Below are 16,026 nucleotides of genomic sequence, written 5' to 3'. Positions count from 1 at the left end.
TGTTCTCTGAATCTCTGTGTTGAGTTTCTGGCTGGTTGCTAGTCAATTTATTGACCAACAATATTGTAATCTCAGTCAATCTAGGAGTGACTGTTATCTCTATTGGTTTAATTACGCTAGTCATGGAAATTTCTGTGTTGTGCCTCAAATAAAATTAACTCTCAAGCAGCAAACTGTTGGTCCTCACAGTGTGAATCACCAAGGTAAATTTCTGCATAACAAAACCAAGTAGGTTGAAGGAATCAAAGTGAGCCCCAAGCTAACATATCAGAGACAACGAGTTTTTATTTAGATCCAGTATATATTCACAAACACTTCATAATTTGTTGTATACATTGATCAACTTCCAGAATATTTTTAGAAATATTTGCTATGTGCTTACTTAGTCATTCTGTAAGTCCTATTCATTCTGTATTTTTTTAAAACTAGATCTCTTGAAAGTAGGGAGGCCATTAGAATAGAGAAAGAGGATCCTGGGGAGAAGAGGGCAAGGGGACATACTGAGGAGTGAAACTGACCAAATTATGTCACATATATGTATGGGTATGCCACGATGAAACCCACTGTTCTATATAATACACACCAATTAAACATATCTATGTGGATTATATACATATGGTTTTACATTAATTATATTATTCCTTAACATTTTTCTCTCAAAAATTTTAGTCCTCTTTTTTTTTATCTCTATAAATGTGGACATATATCAACACACGTGCACACATGTGCACGCACACACACGGCCCAAAACCTTTTTCTGGTCTCAGTTTGTGTACTTCAGTCAGTCCCTAGGTCTTACCTGATCATCGTATGTAAAATACCTTTGCCTAATCTCCTTATTCTGCCTTTACTTCATAACATTTTACTATCATGATTATATATAGTATATATACACATATATGACCATTTTATATATAAGTATCTTTCTTCTCCACTTGAATGCAAATTCCCTGATGACAGAGACAGTGTCTCGTTAGTCATCCTTAGTGCCTATTAAAAAGCCTAGCAAATAGTAGATTCTTCATGAATATTTGCAAAAACCATGAATGAATGTTAGGTATCTAGTTATTTTAAGCTTATGAGAAAACAGACATTCTCATATATTTCTATGGTATTATGAATTATTTCAGCATTTTGGAATATTAAACTTGACCCTACACCCACATTTTTAGGAATCTACCACTTCCAGAAATAAGTCTGTTTGCAAAAATATTTGTATTGAAATATTCATTGAATCATTGTTTATAATTTAAGAAAACTGGGAACAAAGTTAAATATACAGTAAATAAGGGAATGCAAAATATATAAAAAATAAGTTATAAGAAGGCTTTCTTTAGATGTGTTTTTTAATGAAAAGATGCTTATGATAGTTGCAAAAAAAGACATGTAACAAGATGAGAAAATGATCATACAATTAGTAAAAAAAATTTTATGTAGATTTGGATGTGTGGATATAATGCAGATTATATTAAGTGAAAAAATCACTCTATACTTTTTGATATGTAGTTTCATGTATTGCTTTTGTCATTTTATGTTTTCTATTTATTAAATGAAGGGGGGAAAAGTAAATAATATATTCCATTTTATTAATTCTAAACACTGGATAGTGTGCTTTATCACCTTACAGAGTATGCTTTCTAGAAACTTAACATCTCTTGATTTGCCTGAGTAAACACTTACCAACCGTGCACAGCAGCAGATTGAATGTGCAAGTGCAATACCAATTTCCAAGAGGTACGAGGCCAATAAAATACGTGAAACTTCCCTCCCTAGTTTCTGTAATCAGGAAATAGGGAGAAATCTTACATTATTATTTTTAGTAAGCACAAACAAGGTCATGGAAGGAGCTTGTAGTATAAGAACCAAGGAAAAGAAGGAAAACAATAAATGGACCTTTTCCCAATGTGATTTCCCTAGACATTTTTATTATTTTGCTTTCTTCTTAATTTTTCATGCTACACTTCTTCCCAATTCATTGTATGTGGCTTTCGTCCTTGATCTTCATCACTTAGCATTCTTGTTACACTTCTTATAACTTTTTATTAATGTTTATGTCTTCACTACAGAGTCCCTGGCACAACTTGCTATGTAAGGTCTCCAGTTAGTAAGATTTGGCCCTTCTATTTCTAAGGATTAGATGGCAACCCAGAGGTTTTTTAACAAGCTATTTTTGTTTATTAAGACAGCTATTAGTAACTACAAATTTACTTAAACTTACATTTGTGGTGATAAAAATTTCTCAGAGATACTTGCTGTAATAGCATAGAATGATGAGCAAATTAAAAAAGAATTCAACAAACATTTTACTTGAAAACACAAGTGATTGTGACTTCCAGGATAAATAAAACAGATCTCTTCTGATGTTACTGGAAATATTTTCAACTACATACATTATGGGTGAGCTATGCAAATCATAACAGAGCTCTTCCTGAATAAGCAGTCTTTGTGCTGGCTATGTAAATAAGGATATTCAAACCTAAAAGAAATAGCAACATAATTCACTTTCCCTTCAATTTCTTCTCCTCCTCCTCCTCTTCTTCTTTCTCCTTTTTCTTTGTTGGTTCTATTTAATATCTTTTATATGTGAAAAAATGTTAAGTGTTAGGGATTAAATAATGAGAATACAGTGACAAATAAAAACTTTCTGCTTTCTCAGAGTTTATAATCAAGTAGAAAAGACGGAGAATAAGTCACATATGGTAAGGTTAATATGTCAAAATGGATAAAAATATGCTTAATAATTATAGGCAGTAGGAGGTTCACTCAAAGCCACTAGTATCTAGAAAGGCTTCATAAAGAGATAGGATCTTTGAAATAAGGGTAGTGCTGAGAAAAAAAGGAAGGAGAAAGCAGAATTTTAGGCAGCTTCAATTTTTATTTACTTGTTTCATTGCAACCTGTCTTTTTTCAGAAAGAATTTACAACAAAAATATCAAATAACCCAATTAATAAATGGGCTAATGATTTAAACAAACACTTCTCAAAAGAAAAAAATACAAATAGCCAACAAGTATATGAAAAAAGTTCAATATCATAGCAATTAGGGAAATGTAAGTCAAAACTACACTGAGATTTCATTTTACACCTCTCAGAATGGTAGTCATCAAGAATACAGATAATAATAAATGCTGAAGAGGATGTGGGGAAAAAGGAACACTTTTACACTGTTGGTGAGACTGTAAATTAGTACAACCAATATGGAAATCAGTATGGAAGCTCCTCAAAAGACTAGGTATGGAGCCACCATATGACCCAGTTCTTCTACTACTCTTCAGTATTCATCCTGAAGAATTAGTGTCATCGTACCACAGTGATATATGCATACTCATGTTTAGCAACACAATTCATAATAGTCAAACCATGGAACCAGCCTAGGTGTTCGTCAACAGATGAATGGATAAAGAAAATGTTGGCATTTATGCACAATGGAGTGTTATTCAGTCGGAAAGAAAAATGAAATTATGGCATCTGTAGAAAAATGGATGGAAACAGACACAATTATGTTAAGTAAAATAAGTCAAACTCAGAAGATTAAGGGTCATCATGTTTTCTCGCATGAGGAATCTATGGAAGAGAAAAGAAAAGAAAGATGTGGTGGCTCTCATGAAAATCTAAGGGAAATCAGTAGAGGAAAGAAGCCAAGAGGTGGGAGATGCGGGTGGGGAGTGCAGAGGAGTGATACTGGCTAAATTATATTGTTATATTGTGTATTGTGTGCATGTATGTATACGTAACAACAGATTTCATCAGTGTGTACAACCATAATGCACCAATTTAAAAAATGTGGGAAAAAAGAGAAATAGCCTCCCCCAAATAAGTGTGACAAAATAATTAACAGAGAAATAAAATAAAATGAATAATAGAGTTGTATCACAATGACCTAGTGTATTTACATAAGCAAACAACACAAGAAACTAACATGTTTGAGGAATGATAAAGAAGTTTTAAATGAAACAGTGTTTGATCATGTATGACATGAACAGGAAGATTAGGAAGATTGAAGGATTTAATTCTAATTTATGTTTGTTGGCAGCAATACAAAATCATAAAATTTTAGGTGGAAATTATTTGTGGGCTCTTCACTGGCAAGACTGTTAAAAAATCACTCTGCCTACATCCTTTATTTGTAAGTTGGTGGTGTTGTCAATCTCTTCCCTTAAAGCGGCAAGATGTCTGATGGAGCAGCTCAAATAGCAAAGTAAGAGAGAGAATATGAGTTCTTGAAATATAACCTATGCTTATGAACCAGGCTTAAATCAGCAAGGGCTCTTTTTTGCTAAGGTCAATTTGCATTATATTTCCTAGACTTAAACCTAAGAGAAATCTAATTTTAAAATGTTAAATAAAGAATAAATGATATTTGGTAATTTGGAAAGCCAGTAGAAAGAGAGCAGCCAAGGTTAAGATTTGGGGTCTAGAAAATTTCAACAAGGGGGTCTTACAGTACTGTACTTTCGAGTAAGTAAGCAATTTCTATTTTATATCTTTTGAGTTTGAGATGATGATAAAAGTATAGCCAAGTAAAAAAGTCAAGCTAGCCACCAGATTATAGGCTTGGAGTTTGAGAGAAAGAACAAAACAATTAGCTAACAGGCATGAATTAGAACATTTTCCTGTTTACACATAATGATACTAAGGAACAGGAAGCTAAACTTCATCAAAGCATACACATAGCTAGCAGGTATAAGGATAGTATTTGAACAATGCAATCTGGTTCTGGAGTCTATACCATTATCCATGTTGTTATATGGGAGACATATTTCAGAGGTATGCACTTTGGGGGACAGATGATAGTGTTCCTGGGAACACTGATTACTTGGATGACTTTCTTATGTAGCCAAACACCTTTCTTATGCTATAAAAGGGGCATGTGAAAATATTGTAAAATGTTGGCTATCTTAATAAATGTAGACATAACTCAACAATGCCACCGTGAAAAGCCAGTGGGTAAGAAATGTATGTCTAATGTACAAGTTCATTTTGTATAACTAATCACAGAAAACAAAGATAAAACTTGTGGTTTTGGGGAAAATCATTAGTACTGAGTTCAGATAAGTACAGTCAACAGTGGTTCTTAATATTTATTGCAAAAGACAGATGCTGTGATTGGACAAGGTTTCAGTGTGCCCCTCAAGGGTTCATGTGATGGAAACTTGGTTCTCATTTGGTAATTGTAAGAAGTGGCAGGGAACTTTCAGAAATGGACATGGGAGGAGGGATTGTTAGGTCACTGGAGGTGCTGTTCTTAAAAGGAATTAATGTAGTTCTCATGAGACTCTAGCTAAATCTTGTGAAAGCATTGTTATAAAGGAGCAAGACTGAGCCTTTCCCAGTCTTTATTTTCATGTCTTACCTGTAGACCCTGTCAGGTACTTTCTCCCTTGATATTATCTGCCATTAGGCCCTTACTAGAGGTCAAACAGGGCTACCTATCTTGGGACTTTCAGCCTTTCTTTCTTGTAAGTATACAGTCTCAGTTATTTTGTTATAGCTTTGAAAAAACAGACTAATATAGAAGGTCTTGACAATTATGCAATATTATCTTAAATTGATGATTATAAATTTGGGAATAAGAATGTACTTAAGTACACCCTTCTTATTCTCTGCAAACAAAATCACAATTGAAGTTATCTATATATTGAATCACCAGATATTGGAGATTTTTCTTAGAATTTATAGGGAAAATCTGGGCATGTTTATTTAAGTCATTTATTACACACCATCTATTTTGGGGTATTACTGTACTTTCAATTATTTTCTTATTATTCTACGGTCTTGCTTTCTTTCTTCTTTCTTCTCTTTGAAGAGGGGTACGGAGGATTGTACTCAGGAGCACTTGACCATTGAGCCACATCCACAGCCCTATTTTGTATTTTATTTAGAGACAGGGTCTCACTGAGTTGCTCAGCACCTTGCTTTTGCTGAGGGTGGCTTTGAAATCACGATCTTCCCGCATCAGCCTCCTGAGCCACTGGGATTCCAGGCATGCGTCACTGGACCCGGCCAGACAGTCTTGTTTTCTATTCTCTGAATTATTTCCACTGATGATCCTCTACATACTATATTGCAGGTAAAGAGAGGAAGTCTATAGGGAAGGAGAGAAAGTCATATCCCTCTCCTACAGTAACTCTTATAGTCATTATTTTAATTGTTATTTCTTTTGTTCTGTTGGCCAGCCCTTCCTACAACCTTTCCTCATTTTATTTTATTTTATTTTTTATTTTTTTTTAAAGAGAGAGTGAGAGAGGGGAGAGAGAGAGAGAGAGAGAGAGAGAGAGAGAGAGAGAGAGAGAGAGAGAATTTTTAATATTTATTTTTTAGTTCTCGGCGGACACAACATCTTTGTTGGTATGTGGTGCTGAGGATCGAACCCGGGCCGCACGCATGCCAGGCGAGCGCGCTACCGCTTGAGCCACATCCCCAGCCCCTTTCCTCATTTTAAATGGGAGATTTTTTTATAAGCATTGCTAAAGTCTTTTGCAGCACTAATTTTGTGATTTGAAATTTAAAGCCAGAACAGCTGGAATAAATGTAGTTAATATCTTAGGAAGAAATATAGTGATTTCATATAATCAAAATTCATATAAGATGCAAAGATAGGTTGCTATGAAAAGTTCTGTGTAATGAGAAATCACTAGGCATTTAAAATTTGAACTATGCATACATACATAAGCAGAATTCTTTTGTTGATTTTGGGAATGGTTTTATGGTCCAGGATTATGCTTTTCTTACATGAAAAGAATCATCAGAGACCTTGTTCCTAACGCAAAGACACTTATCATTGAAGTCTTTATATTTTTTACTTGCTTTATTTTAATTGGGAAAATCAAGAATTCAAATGGCTTGTTAATATGCACTAAAAATATTACCTTAGAATCATTTTTTAAAATTAAGCTCTTTCAATCAAGACCTCACTGCCATATAAAGGAACAATACAAGCCTCGTTTTATATCCTAAGTCTTCAAAATCACTGAAAATAATAATTTTTAAATTAAGGTTTTCCTATACAACAGGCCACTTACCGCTTGTCCATAATTCCTATATGACACACTATGAAAAGTAGACAACTCAAATACTGTTAGACATAGTGCAATAAATGCAGTAATTACAGAGAAGATGTTCATGATCAAAGCCCATATCGTCTGAAAAGGAGACATAAGGTAAATTTATTATATTCAGAATAAATACTTTGGTTAAACAGTTTGTCTTGCTAAAACAAAGTCATCTAATTAAAAACTTTGATCTAGTTTGTGAGGCTTTAGAAGTATTTGTACATTTGTTGCTCATGCAAAATATATTTCTGGTTTACATAAAACCCAGTTAATGTAGACAAAACATTAAATTATCAACGAACTAAAAAGCATTAATCTAGGCTGGGGATGTGGCTCAAGCGGTAGCACGCTCGCCTGGCATGTGTGCGGCCCAGGTTCGATCCTCAGTACCATATACAAACAAAGATGTGGTGTCTGCCGAGAACTAAAAAATAAATATTAAAATTCTCTTTCTCTCTCTCTCTTTAAAAAAAATAAAAATAAAAAGCATTAATCTTTCAATTCCATTGGGGACCAAAAATATTGTATTTTACAATCTTGTGAATCAGTTGTAAGAAGATTGTAAAACATGATTTGAACCAAAGGGTTTCCACTGAAAGGAAAATTAAAAAAGGAGAAGGAAAAAAAAGTAATGGAAAATGAAAACTGTTTGTGGAAATACAATCAAAAGGAGTTAAGTTTTAATCATAGGTTTTAATCATCTGGAAATATTTACCAATAACTTTAAACAGATATCAAATTTATTTATCCTATATCACAGATAGATCTTTTTCCTGGACAAATGCCCAACTTTGATACAATCCTGTTTACAATCTGACTTTCAGAAAATGAGATTTTTTAGAGCAGTATAATATCTATATATAAAGGCATTAGGTTCTATTAAATGCTTTCTAATCATGATATTCATATAATGTTAAAAGGTAGAATACCAAACAAAAAACCCTAAAAACTATAATTTATAAGCTTTTACATAAGGTAATCATGACTTTAAGTACTGCAACATATTTGTCTCCATTAACTTATGTGATCCTAGATTTTCACTTAATTTCTTAATTTGTTTTATAGGGTGTGTAGACTACTTCATTATTGTGAATCATCTTTTCATTAAGACCTATTGTTAAGCATATGATAGTCAATTCTAGAGATATCCCAACATTTCAACTTACCAGGTATTGACTCGATTTCTGTGTTGATCTTATTGTGGAAGCTCCTGACACAATATACTGAACATAAAAACATAAGTATTTATTGATAATGATTGCCAACTTAAAATGTATTTTTAAAAATTTCTAAGTCAAGTATTTTTAGAATACTAAACAGTAATAAAAAAAAACTTAAAGGGGTCAGGATAAGTATCCATCATGAAGTAATGATGCTATCCAAAGGTTATAAAAAATAACCACAGGGTCACCAGTAATAGAAATATATAAGGGAGTGTGGACAGAATGTGGACTGTGGCAGTTCTGAATCTGGGATCAAGTCTGATTATATGTGCATAAAATATTTCACATATAACTCAGTTATTTCTTCTAGTGCTGTTGCTTCTAATGAGATGATGCATTGGCTGAGTAATGTCCAGATATGGAAAACATGGCTTGTGAGTTGATCTCACACTGTCATTTACAAAATACAACTCTTATAGTAATTATTAGGGTAAGAGATGCTATTTAAGCTTTTGTTTGACTTTTCAAAAAGAGATCCCATTATTTCATGAGAGAATATTTATTTCCAAGAACAGGAAAACAATACCATATTGTTCGAAAGTGATCTGTACAACCCCCTGAAATATTCCTTGTCTTATCTGTTTTAGTAGTTTTATTAGCAAAGGCTAATTTTAGGAAAAAAACAGCATTCATGCAACACCCTTTATTTAAGAAGGTCAAAATTTGAAACTTATAAATCCCACAAGAGTAAATTTAAATCACACATTCTACACTTGCTTCTGTAACAAAAGCTGAGATTTCTAAGGAGGTAGACGGTGAAGAGAAAAACTAACATGATATCAAAGTGAAACTATCTTGTGAATTTTAAACGAGAGTGCTCTCCAACTAGATTATTAAGTCATTTGCTTAATAAAATGCCTTTCAAAATTTGCAACCTGAAAATTTTTTTACTGAATTACATTTAATTGAAATTCTAGAAAATGTATTGTTTAATATGCTATTTTTAAAAGTTTTTTTTTTAGGCAATATGTCCCTCTCACATAATCACATATGCATGGAACTTAATTTGCTCCATTTCAGTTCCCAGTACTTCCTCTTTCCTTATCCTCCTCTCTCTATCTTTTGCCCTTCCTTTACTCTACTGATCTTCCATTTATTTGTTTTTTAAATTGGTACTTTATAGATAGACATAAAGGTGAAATGTACTTGGAGTCTCCTTCCTCTTCCTGCCTTCCCTGAATTCCCTTCCTCTACTCTAATGATTTCCCTTTTATTTTCATGGGATTCCCCCTCACACCACCTTTTTCCCTTATTTTATCCTAGCTTCCTCAGATGAGAGAAAACATTACACCCTTGACTTTCTGTGTCTGGTTTATTTTCACTTAGAAGAGGTTCTGTATTTCCATCCATTTACCAGCAAATGCCATAATTTCATTCTTCTTTATGGTTGAGTAAAACTCCCTTGTATGTGTTTTATTACCTTTTCTTGATCCATTCGTGTGTTGATGGGCACCTAGGCTGGTTCCTAACCTGGCTATTGTGAATTTCAATTGCACTGTTATAAACACTGATGTGGCTTTTCCACTACAGTATGCTGATTTTAGTTCTTTTGGATAAATATCAAATAGTGGGATAGCTGGATCATATGGTGGTTCCATTCCTAGTCTTTTGAGGAATCTCCCTCCATAAGCTCTGCCAAAGTGGTTGGATTAATTTGCAGTCCCACCAACAAAGAATGAGTGTACCATTTTCCACACATTCTCACCAACATTTATTATTTGTATTCTTGATGACTGCCATTTCTGACTGGAGTATGATAAAATCTTAATGTAGTTTTAATTTGCATTTCCCTAATTGCTAAGGATGTTGAACATATTTTTACATTATTAGCTGGTCATCTGTACTTCTTTTGAAAAAGTCTGCTTTGTTCATTTGCCCATTTATTAATTGTATGTATGTGTGCATGTGTGTTAAGCTTTTTGAATGCTTTATATATTCTAGATATTAATCCCCTGTCAGAGAGTAGCTGGCAAAGATATTCTCCCATTTTGCAGGCTCTCTCCATATGCCCTAGTTTTCTTTGCTGTGCAGAAGCTTTTTAATTTGAAAATTCATTATTTTTCTCTTATTCTTTTTCCAAGGCAATGCTTTGGTATATATAAGTAGTGTATCATTTATTAATGAGTCAGTACATCACTTATCAACCATGCATCATTATCTAGATTTTATATGAAAATTAAATGTTTTTATCATTATTTTTCTATCTTCTAGTACTGAAATGAATATTATAATGAAATCAATATAAATGTATTGTACTCACAAAAATTCCCCAAAAAGCACATCCTGTTTTGTAAGTTATAGGTTCATATGTCCCAAAGACTCCTTTAATTTGTCCCATATACAAAACCAATAGGAAATACCACATGAAAATATGAAAAATGCCAATCATAATCTGGATAGCCTGTAAAAAGAGAATGTTGTTAGTACTGAAACAATGTAATTTAACACACAATTCCAATGAATTTTAACTATAAGAAATATTCAACACCTATACAAAAGATGATGGTAAAACAGCAATACACCTACCCATGTATTTCCTGAATTGGTTAGTACAGAAAGAAGGCCCTGATCAGGAAGGACTGAGGTTTCTCAATTAGGAATCAGCCATACTAGACCAAAAGATTGTTTAAAAATAGTAGCTCTGACCACTTCTCCCATAAGAAAGTTAACAATTCAATTATACCACCTGTCAAGTTATGGTATAAGGAAAGAATACTGACAGTATGTAGGAAAATGTGGTTCCTAATCTACTTGGATGCAGGAAGCCATATATTTGACATTTTCTTGTTCTTTTGAATCTTAGAAAGGTTTATCTTTTCCTTCAAGGAATACTTGGTATGTATGGATTTTTTTTCACAAGCATGCTAGAGTAAACCATAATCCATACAATAACATAAAGCATATCTCAGGCAGATCTTCTTGCATTAGATTCTTCCATTAGATAAATGACAAGTTAGAGCAGGAGAGAATTATTATTTAACTTTAACTTGTAAAAATATAATTATTATCCCAGAAAACTTATTTTCAAATTTATGTGAGCTGATAATTCATATACTATACATTTTTATAATTAATCTTTAAAAATGATGGAGTGTTATTTTCATTTTTCATATAAACTTTAATAGGAAGCTATTTAATGTTTTAAGAGTTTTTGTACTTTGTAAAGCAAGTAGTCTATGGAACACAATGCACTTAGCTAGTAGAGAATGTATTTTTCTTTTTTTAGATACCTCCTTTTTGATAACAATCCTATCTATTCTTTATGTTTAGAATTTAAGCTTTCTAACTGCATCATATTTACAAGAATGATATCATTTCAGAGTTTTTTGGACTTAATGAGGAGAAACATTACCTACTAAGATTGCAAAATTCCTGAGGGCCTGGACTTTGTTTTTTTCCTTCTTGCATCATCAGTCTCTAGGTGCCCAGCACAGAGTGGGTACCCAGTGAATACCGCCTGTATAAGCATACTGGTATCAAGCATACTAATTCCATGTGACTTTGCCAGGGATAAAAGGAGTAGGCTTGAAAAATAATGTCTCTTTGTATATGACTGGATGCTTTTCTATAGAAAACTAGGAAATATCTACATAGTCAAAGCTTATAAAGAACTCTGCCAACAGGCAGGTTTTCTTATTTAAAAATGGCTTTTAATGCTTGGGATAGAGCTTAGTGGTACAGCACTTGTCCAGTATGTGTGGAAGGCCCTGGGTTTCATCCCCAGAACTGAGAAAATAAAAACTAAGTTCTTAATTCAGAGCCAAAAAGTGGGTTCCAGGAGGTCAAACTCCCTCTCTCCAACTTAAAAAAAAAAAAAAAAAGTACAAAAATAGCCATATATCCATGGTTCTGGGGGAGAAGACTCAGGCTTTCATTCTATCTCAAAGTGGTCTATGACCCCAGAGAGGTTAAAGATCTCTGCTAACAATCTGATAGAAGACTTAAAACAATGGCATACACAGTATTCAAATTCAGAGGAAGAATCAGTCAATGGAAAAGTTTTCTTCCTTTTAGATGTAAAAGTGCATGATCCTCATAATCTTTAGTATTTATTAAGAGTAAACTGTTTTTAACCTCACAGGTTTATAATTTAATAAGACAAAATTACCATATCCTACTGTATAATAATTAAAAAAATCAATGATAGTCTCTCTTAAAGTTAAAACACACACATACCCTCTCTCTTTTTAAAACTTTATTCCTTGGGTTTCTCTAATACTGTGTGTGTTGGTTTAGTCAATGTTTAGGAATGTAACATTAGTCGACATTTGTAGAAGACAATCAACATTTTTTTAAATATTAAATTCTTATCCTTTGATTTAACCAAAGCTATCCCTTTCCAGATCCAAGAATACTTCTCAAAACTGAAATATTTACGACTGTGAATTTAGTCAAAGTGAAATATTACTTACCCCTAACACAAGACTATCTGCTGTAGAGGTGTTCCCACATGCCATACTATAAGCATTTCTTCTACTTGATTTTGTTTCTAACCTTTGGTGATAGCTTTATTAGCAAACTTCTACAAAACAGTACAAAACACACACACATGATTTCCTCAGAAAAAAATACATAAGTTTAATTCTTTTTTATAGTTTTAATCATCTTCCTAAAGTTAGAAGTAACAGTTGTACTTTCTATGCTTCAATTCTTAGAATCAGCATTATCCACCTCTTCCGAATGACAGCCTCCATGACTGAAAAGCCTCTTTGTGACTAAAAAATACTGGTATATTACAGATATCACCTTTTAGTGGCAAGTAGTGTCTATAGGTGACCTAATAGAAGGGACATCTAAGGAACAGTATTAGAGAATTTACGGTAAAGCATTCAACAATTCATTTGCAATTCATAATCAATTTAATATCATTCATAATGCCATGTTTGCATTTTTAAAAATAACTTCATATACTTGAATTGGCCAACTGTGCTTTTTTTTTTTGGACACATACTTCCTATCTAGTTCTTCTCTCTTTATAATCTTTTCTTCTATCACACAACTTACTGAAGTTGCTCTGCAATCCTAACAGTAGCTCCTGTTCTTTTTTTCCCCTTTAGTCTTCCTAGTGTTTAGATCATCTTTGTATTAAGATAAAAACTTGGCTAATAATTCCATTCCCTTGTAGGACTGTATCCTTTTGTAGAAGTGAAATTCTGCATCTGCTAGTATGTCACATAGGAGTCATGACACCTGACTGATGATTTTAAAATTTCAGTCTTGATCTTTTCAGAAAGAAGGGAGTTTTGACTAAATGATCCCATACCCTTAAAATTTAATGGCTTGATTGTTTTCATTAATCCTTGTTTCTGAAATTTATTTTCTCAATGTCTCTTAATGCTTATAAGAGCTACTGATAACAAAAGATAAAAAACAATATGTTAGTAATTGAAGCAAACTTTATACATTCAATTTGAGATAAGTAAAAAAGGCGGCTTTGGATGTATAGGAAACCAAGTTAAATCTCTGTGTCACAATTAAATAAAATTCACAGAATTATAGAATTCACGTAGAATAATGATGAAAAATCATTATTTGCTACTTTTCAGATAAGAGGAAAATAAAAATAAATCCTTTTGTATATTTAGAGGAATTCTTTTTACACTCACTGCTAAACAGTGGAAGAGACATGAAGTGACTCTGGGTGTAAAATATTTAGCAACACTATAATCTCTATCAGACCCCCACTTAAGCCACCCCAAGTGAAATAGTCAAATAAATATTAATGAGAAAAAAGAATGTGTGTATGTGTGTTTGTGTTTAAAATCCTCAGCATATTTGATGGAAGAAAGAAATACTCCAACATTCATGGAACAACTGATTGGAATTCTTTATAAAAAAAATTCTACATTTGGCTACTCTACAATCCACTTATGTATCATGTTTATTTAGATGGAAATAATCATTTATTTGTCTTTATTATCTGATGGCTCCATCATGAACCCAAAAGGAGACAAAGAACAAGTCTGCTAGTCCATATTCCAAACCCTAATCTCTTACTCCAGGATTGCTTTATACAGAAATTCTACAACAATTCTCTTCTAGTACAGAGCTTGTACTAGAATCCACTTCTAGCATCTTCAGTAAAACATCTTCGGTAGAGATGCAAACCCTCATTGTCTTTAGGAAAAAACCCAAATAAATAAATAGAAAAATTGAGGGCGGCAGGGTGGGGAAACACCACTTATGTCCAAAATTTTCAAAAACCCTTCACCAGCCAGCTCACCCTTACCTCCCGGGGGGCCACTACCTGGTTTCAGTCTAAGGGCTGCAGCAGGAATCTTTGGGAAGCCTGCGGTGACTGACAGGTCTGTTAGATATTCTTGTTTTCCTAATATTTTGCCCATAATTCCTACTTTTGATTTTCAGGGCTGGCTCCTAAGTCAGCAAGAACTCCCAGAAGCCAAGGAATTCATTTTTGCATGCCCTGGTCTAGGACCCAGAGACCGTAGCTGGAGGAAGTGACAAACAAAGGGCGACGAGGCCCAACCTGCAGCGGGGAGGCATAGTGGGGCGCGGGCCTCAGACTCCTTGTCCCCTTATGGCTACCGACACTTTCGGAAAGCAAAGCAAGCGACATCATTACCTCGCATTTTACTTGTTCAAAGTCCCAAAGATCGAGTTTCCCCCTCTCCGGTCCAGGCCCAGGATAAGGTTTCCCCCCCTGGGCCGTCACCCTGGTCCGGGGCCTCACTCCAGCGCCCGGGTCCGCTGAAGAGGCAGATCCCGGCCGAGGGCGGCCTCAGCGCCAGGTCCCCAGATGCCGCTGCGTGGCCATCAAGAGGTAGCCCGGAGTCCAGCCCTGAGCCGGTCCTCAGGCTCCTCTGGTGGCTAGGGTATCCAACGGCACTGGCGCTGTCCTCGAGCGCCTGCGCGAACACTTGGGTGCGGGCGGGGCGGAGGGAGTACGCGTGCGCAGACCCACTAGGCGCCCGGTGCCACGTGATCGGTCCACCTGCCAACCTTTGCTGGGAATCTCCAGCAATGGCTGCTCCAAGGTATTGCTTCCTGGTGTCACTTATAAACGTGTCCGCGGCAAAGTGGCCAGGTCGTTGGTGAAAAGTCAGCTCTTCATCCATTCTGTCCTCAAAAAGTTTGATCACAAATGTACTTTATGAGATGTAAAACTTGGAAAAGGCAAATCACTGAGTTTACGTTTCACCTCCCATTCAGGCAAACATGAGTAACAAAAGAAATAGCATTCAGAGTTCTTCCATTTTTCCCATGCCCCTACCCCCACTCCATACCTTATTAAAAAAAAAAAAAATAGCAAGAGGCCAGAATAGCTTTTTTACCAACCTGCTGGGGAAGGGGCTGGGTGCATTTTAGCTCATCTACAAAGTGTCAGTTTTCTATTTGATGTAGGCAGTAGTTAAAACAATGTTTATGAAGACAAGTAGAAGTCACAGCTAGAAGAGAAAAGAGTCAGATCTGGAAGGGTGGATTAGGAAGTTGGAGTGGGGTTGGGGTTCAAGCAAACAATGTACTCTAGTGAGTACAGATCTTTTTTTTTTTTTTTAGTTGTAGTTGGACACAATACCTTTATTTTATTTATTTATATGTGGTGCTGAGGATTGAACCCAGGGCCCCACACATGCTAGGCGAGCCCTCTACCACTGAGCCACAACCCCAGCCCCCTTGAGTACAGATCTTGTTAAGCAATTACAGGTGACTTAATGAGGTGTATCTGGAGATCAGACATTCTGTAGGCTACTAAATACCTTGAACTTTGATTTGTGTTCCTGGAAATTTTA

At 34.7% G+C, this 16,026-nt stretch overlaps 1 protein-coding gene across 3 annotated transcripts in view; it reads right to left on the bottom strand.

Annotated features, from left to right (window-relative positions):
• MS4A13 (membrane spanning 4-domains A13) overlaps window positions 1-15,145 on the bottom strand; it is a 32,061-nt gene extending 16,916 nt beyond the window's left edge. Inside the window, exons 1-6 of one of the 3 annotated variants that reach the window (XM_081274066.1) lie at window positions 14,859-15,145; window positions 12,688-12,797; window positions 10,536-10,676; window positions 8,219-8,275; window positions 7,023-7,142; window positions 1,681-1,776 (exon numbers count right to left, since the gene is read on the bottom strand). In XM_081274066.1, the coding sequence (XP_081130192.1) occupies window positions 1,681-1,776; window positions 7,023-7,142; window positions 8,219-8,275; window positions 10,536-10,676; window positions 12,688-12,732 (459 nt within the window). In that variant the 5' untranslated portion in view covers window positions 12,733-12,797; window positions 14,859-15,145. The remainder of the gene's footprint in view (window positions 1-1,680; window positions 1,777-7,022; window positions 7,143-8,218; window positions 8,276-10,535; window positions 10,677-12,687; window positions 12,798-14,858) is intronic. The other 2 variants (XM_081274068.1, XM_081274067.1) reach the window with 2 other exon arrangements.
• Between the last annotated feature and the right edge of the window lie 881 nt (window positions 15,146-16,026).

This window comes from Spermophilus citellus (assembly GCF_964194105.1).
Source record: "Spermophilus citellus genome assembly, chromosome: 2".
NCBI classification, from domain to species: domain Eukaryota; kingdom Metazoa; phylum Chordata; class Mammalia; order Rodentia; family Sciuridae; genus Spermophilus; species Spermophilus citellus.
The sequence above is the reverse complement of the archived record's forward strand: the minus strand, read 5'-3'. Positions and strand labels throughout refer to the sequence as shown.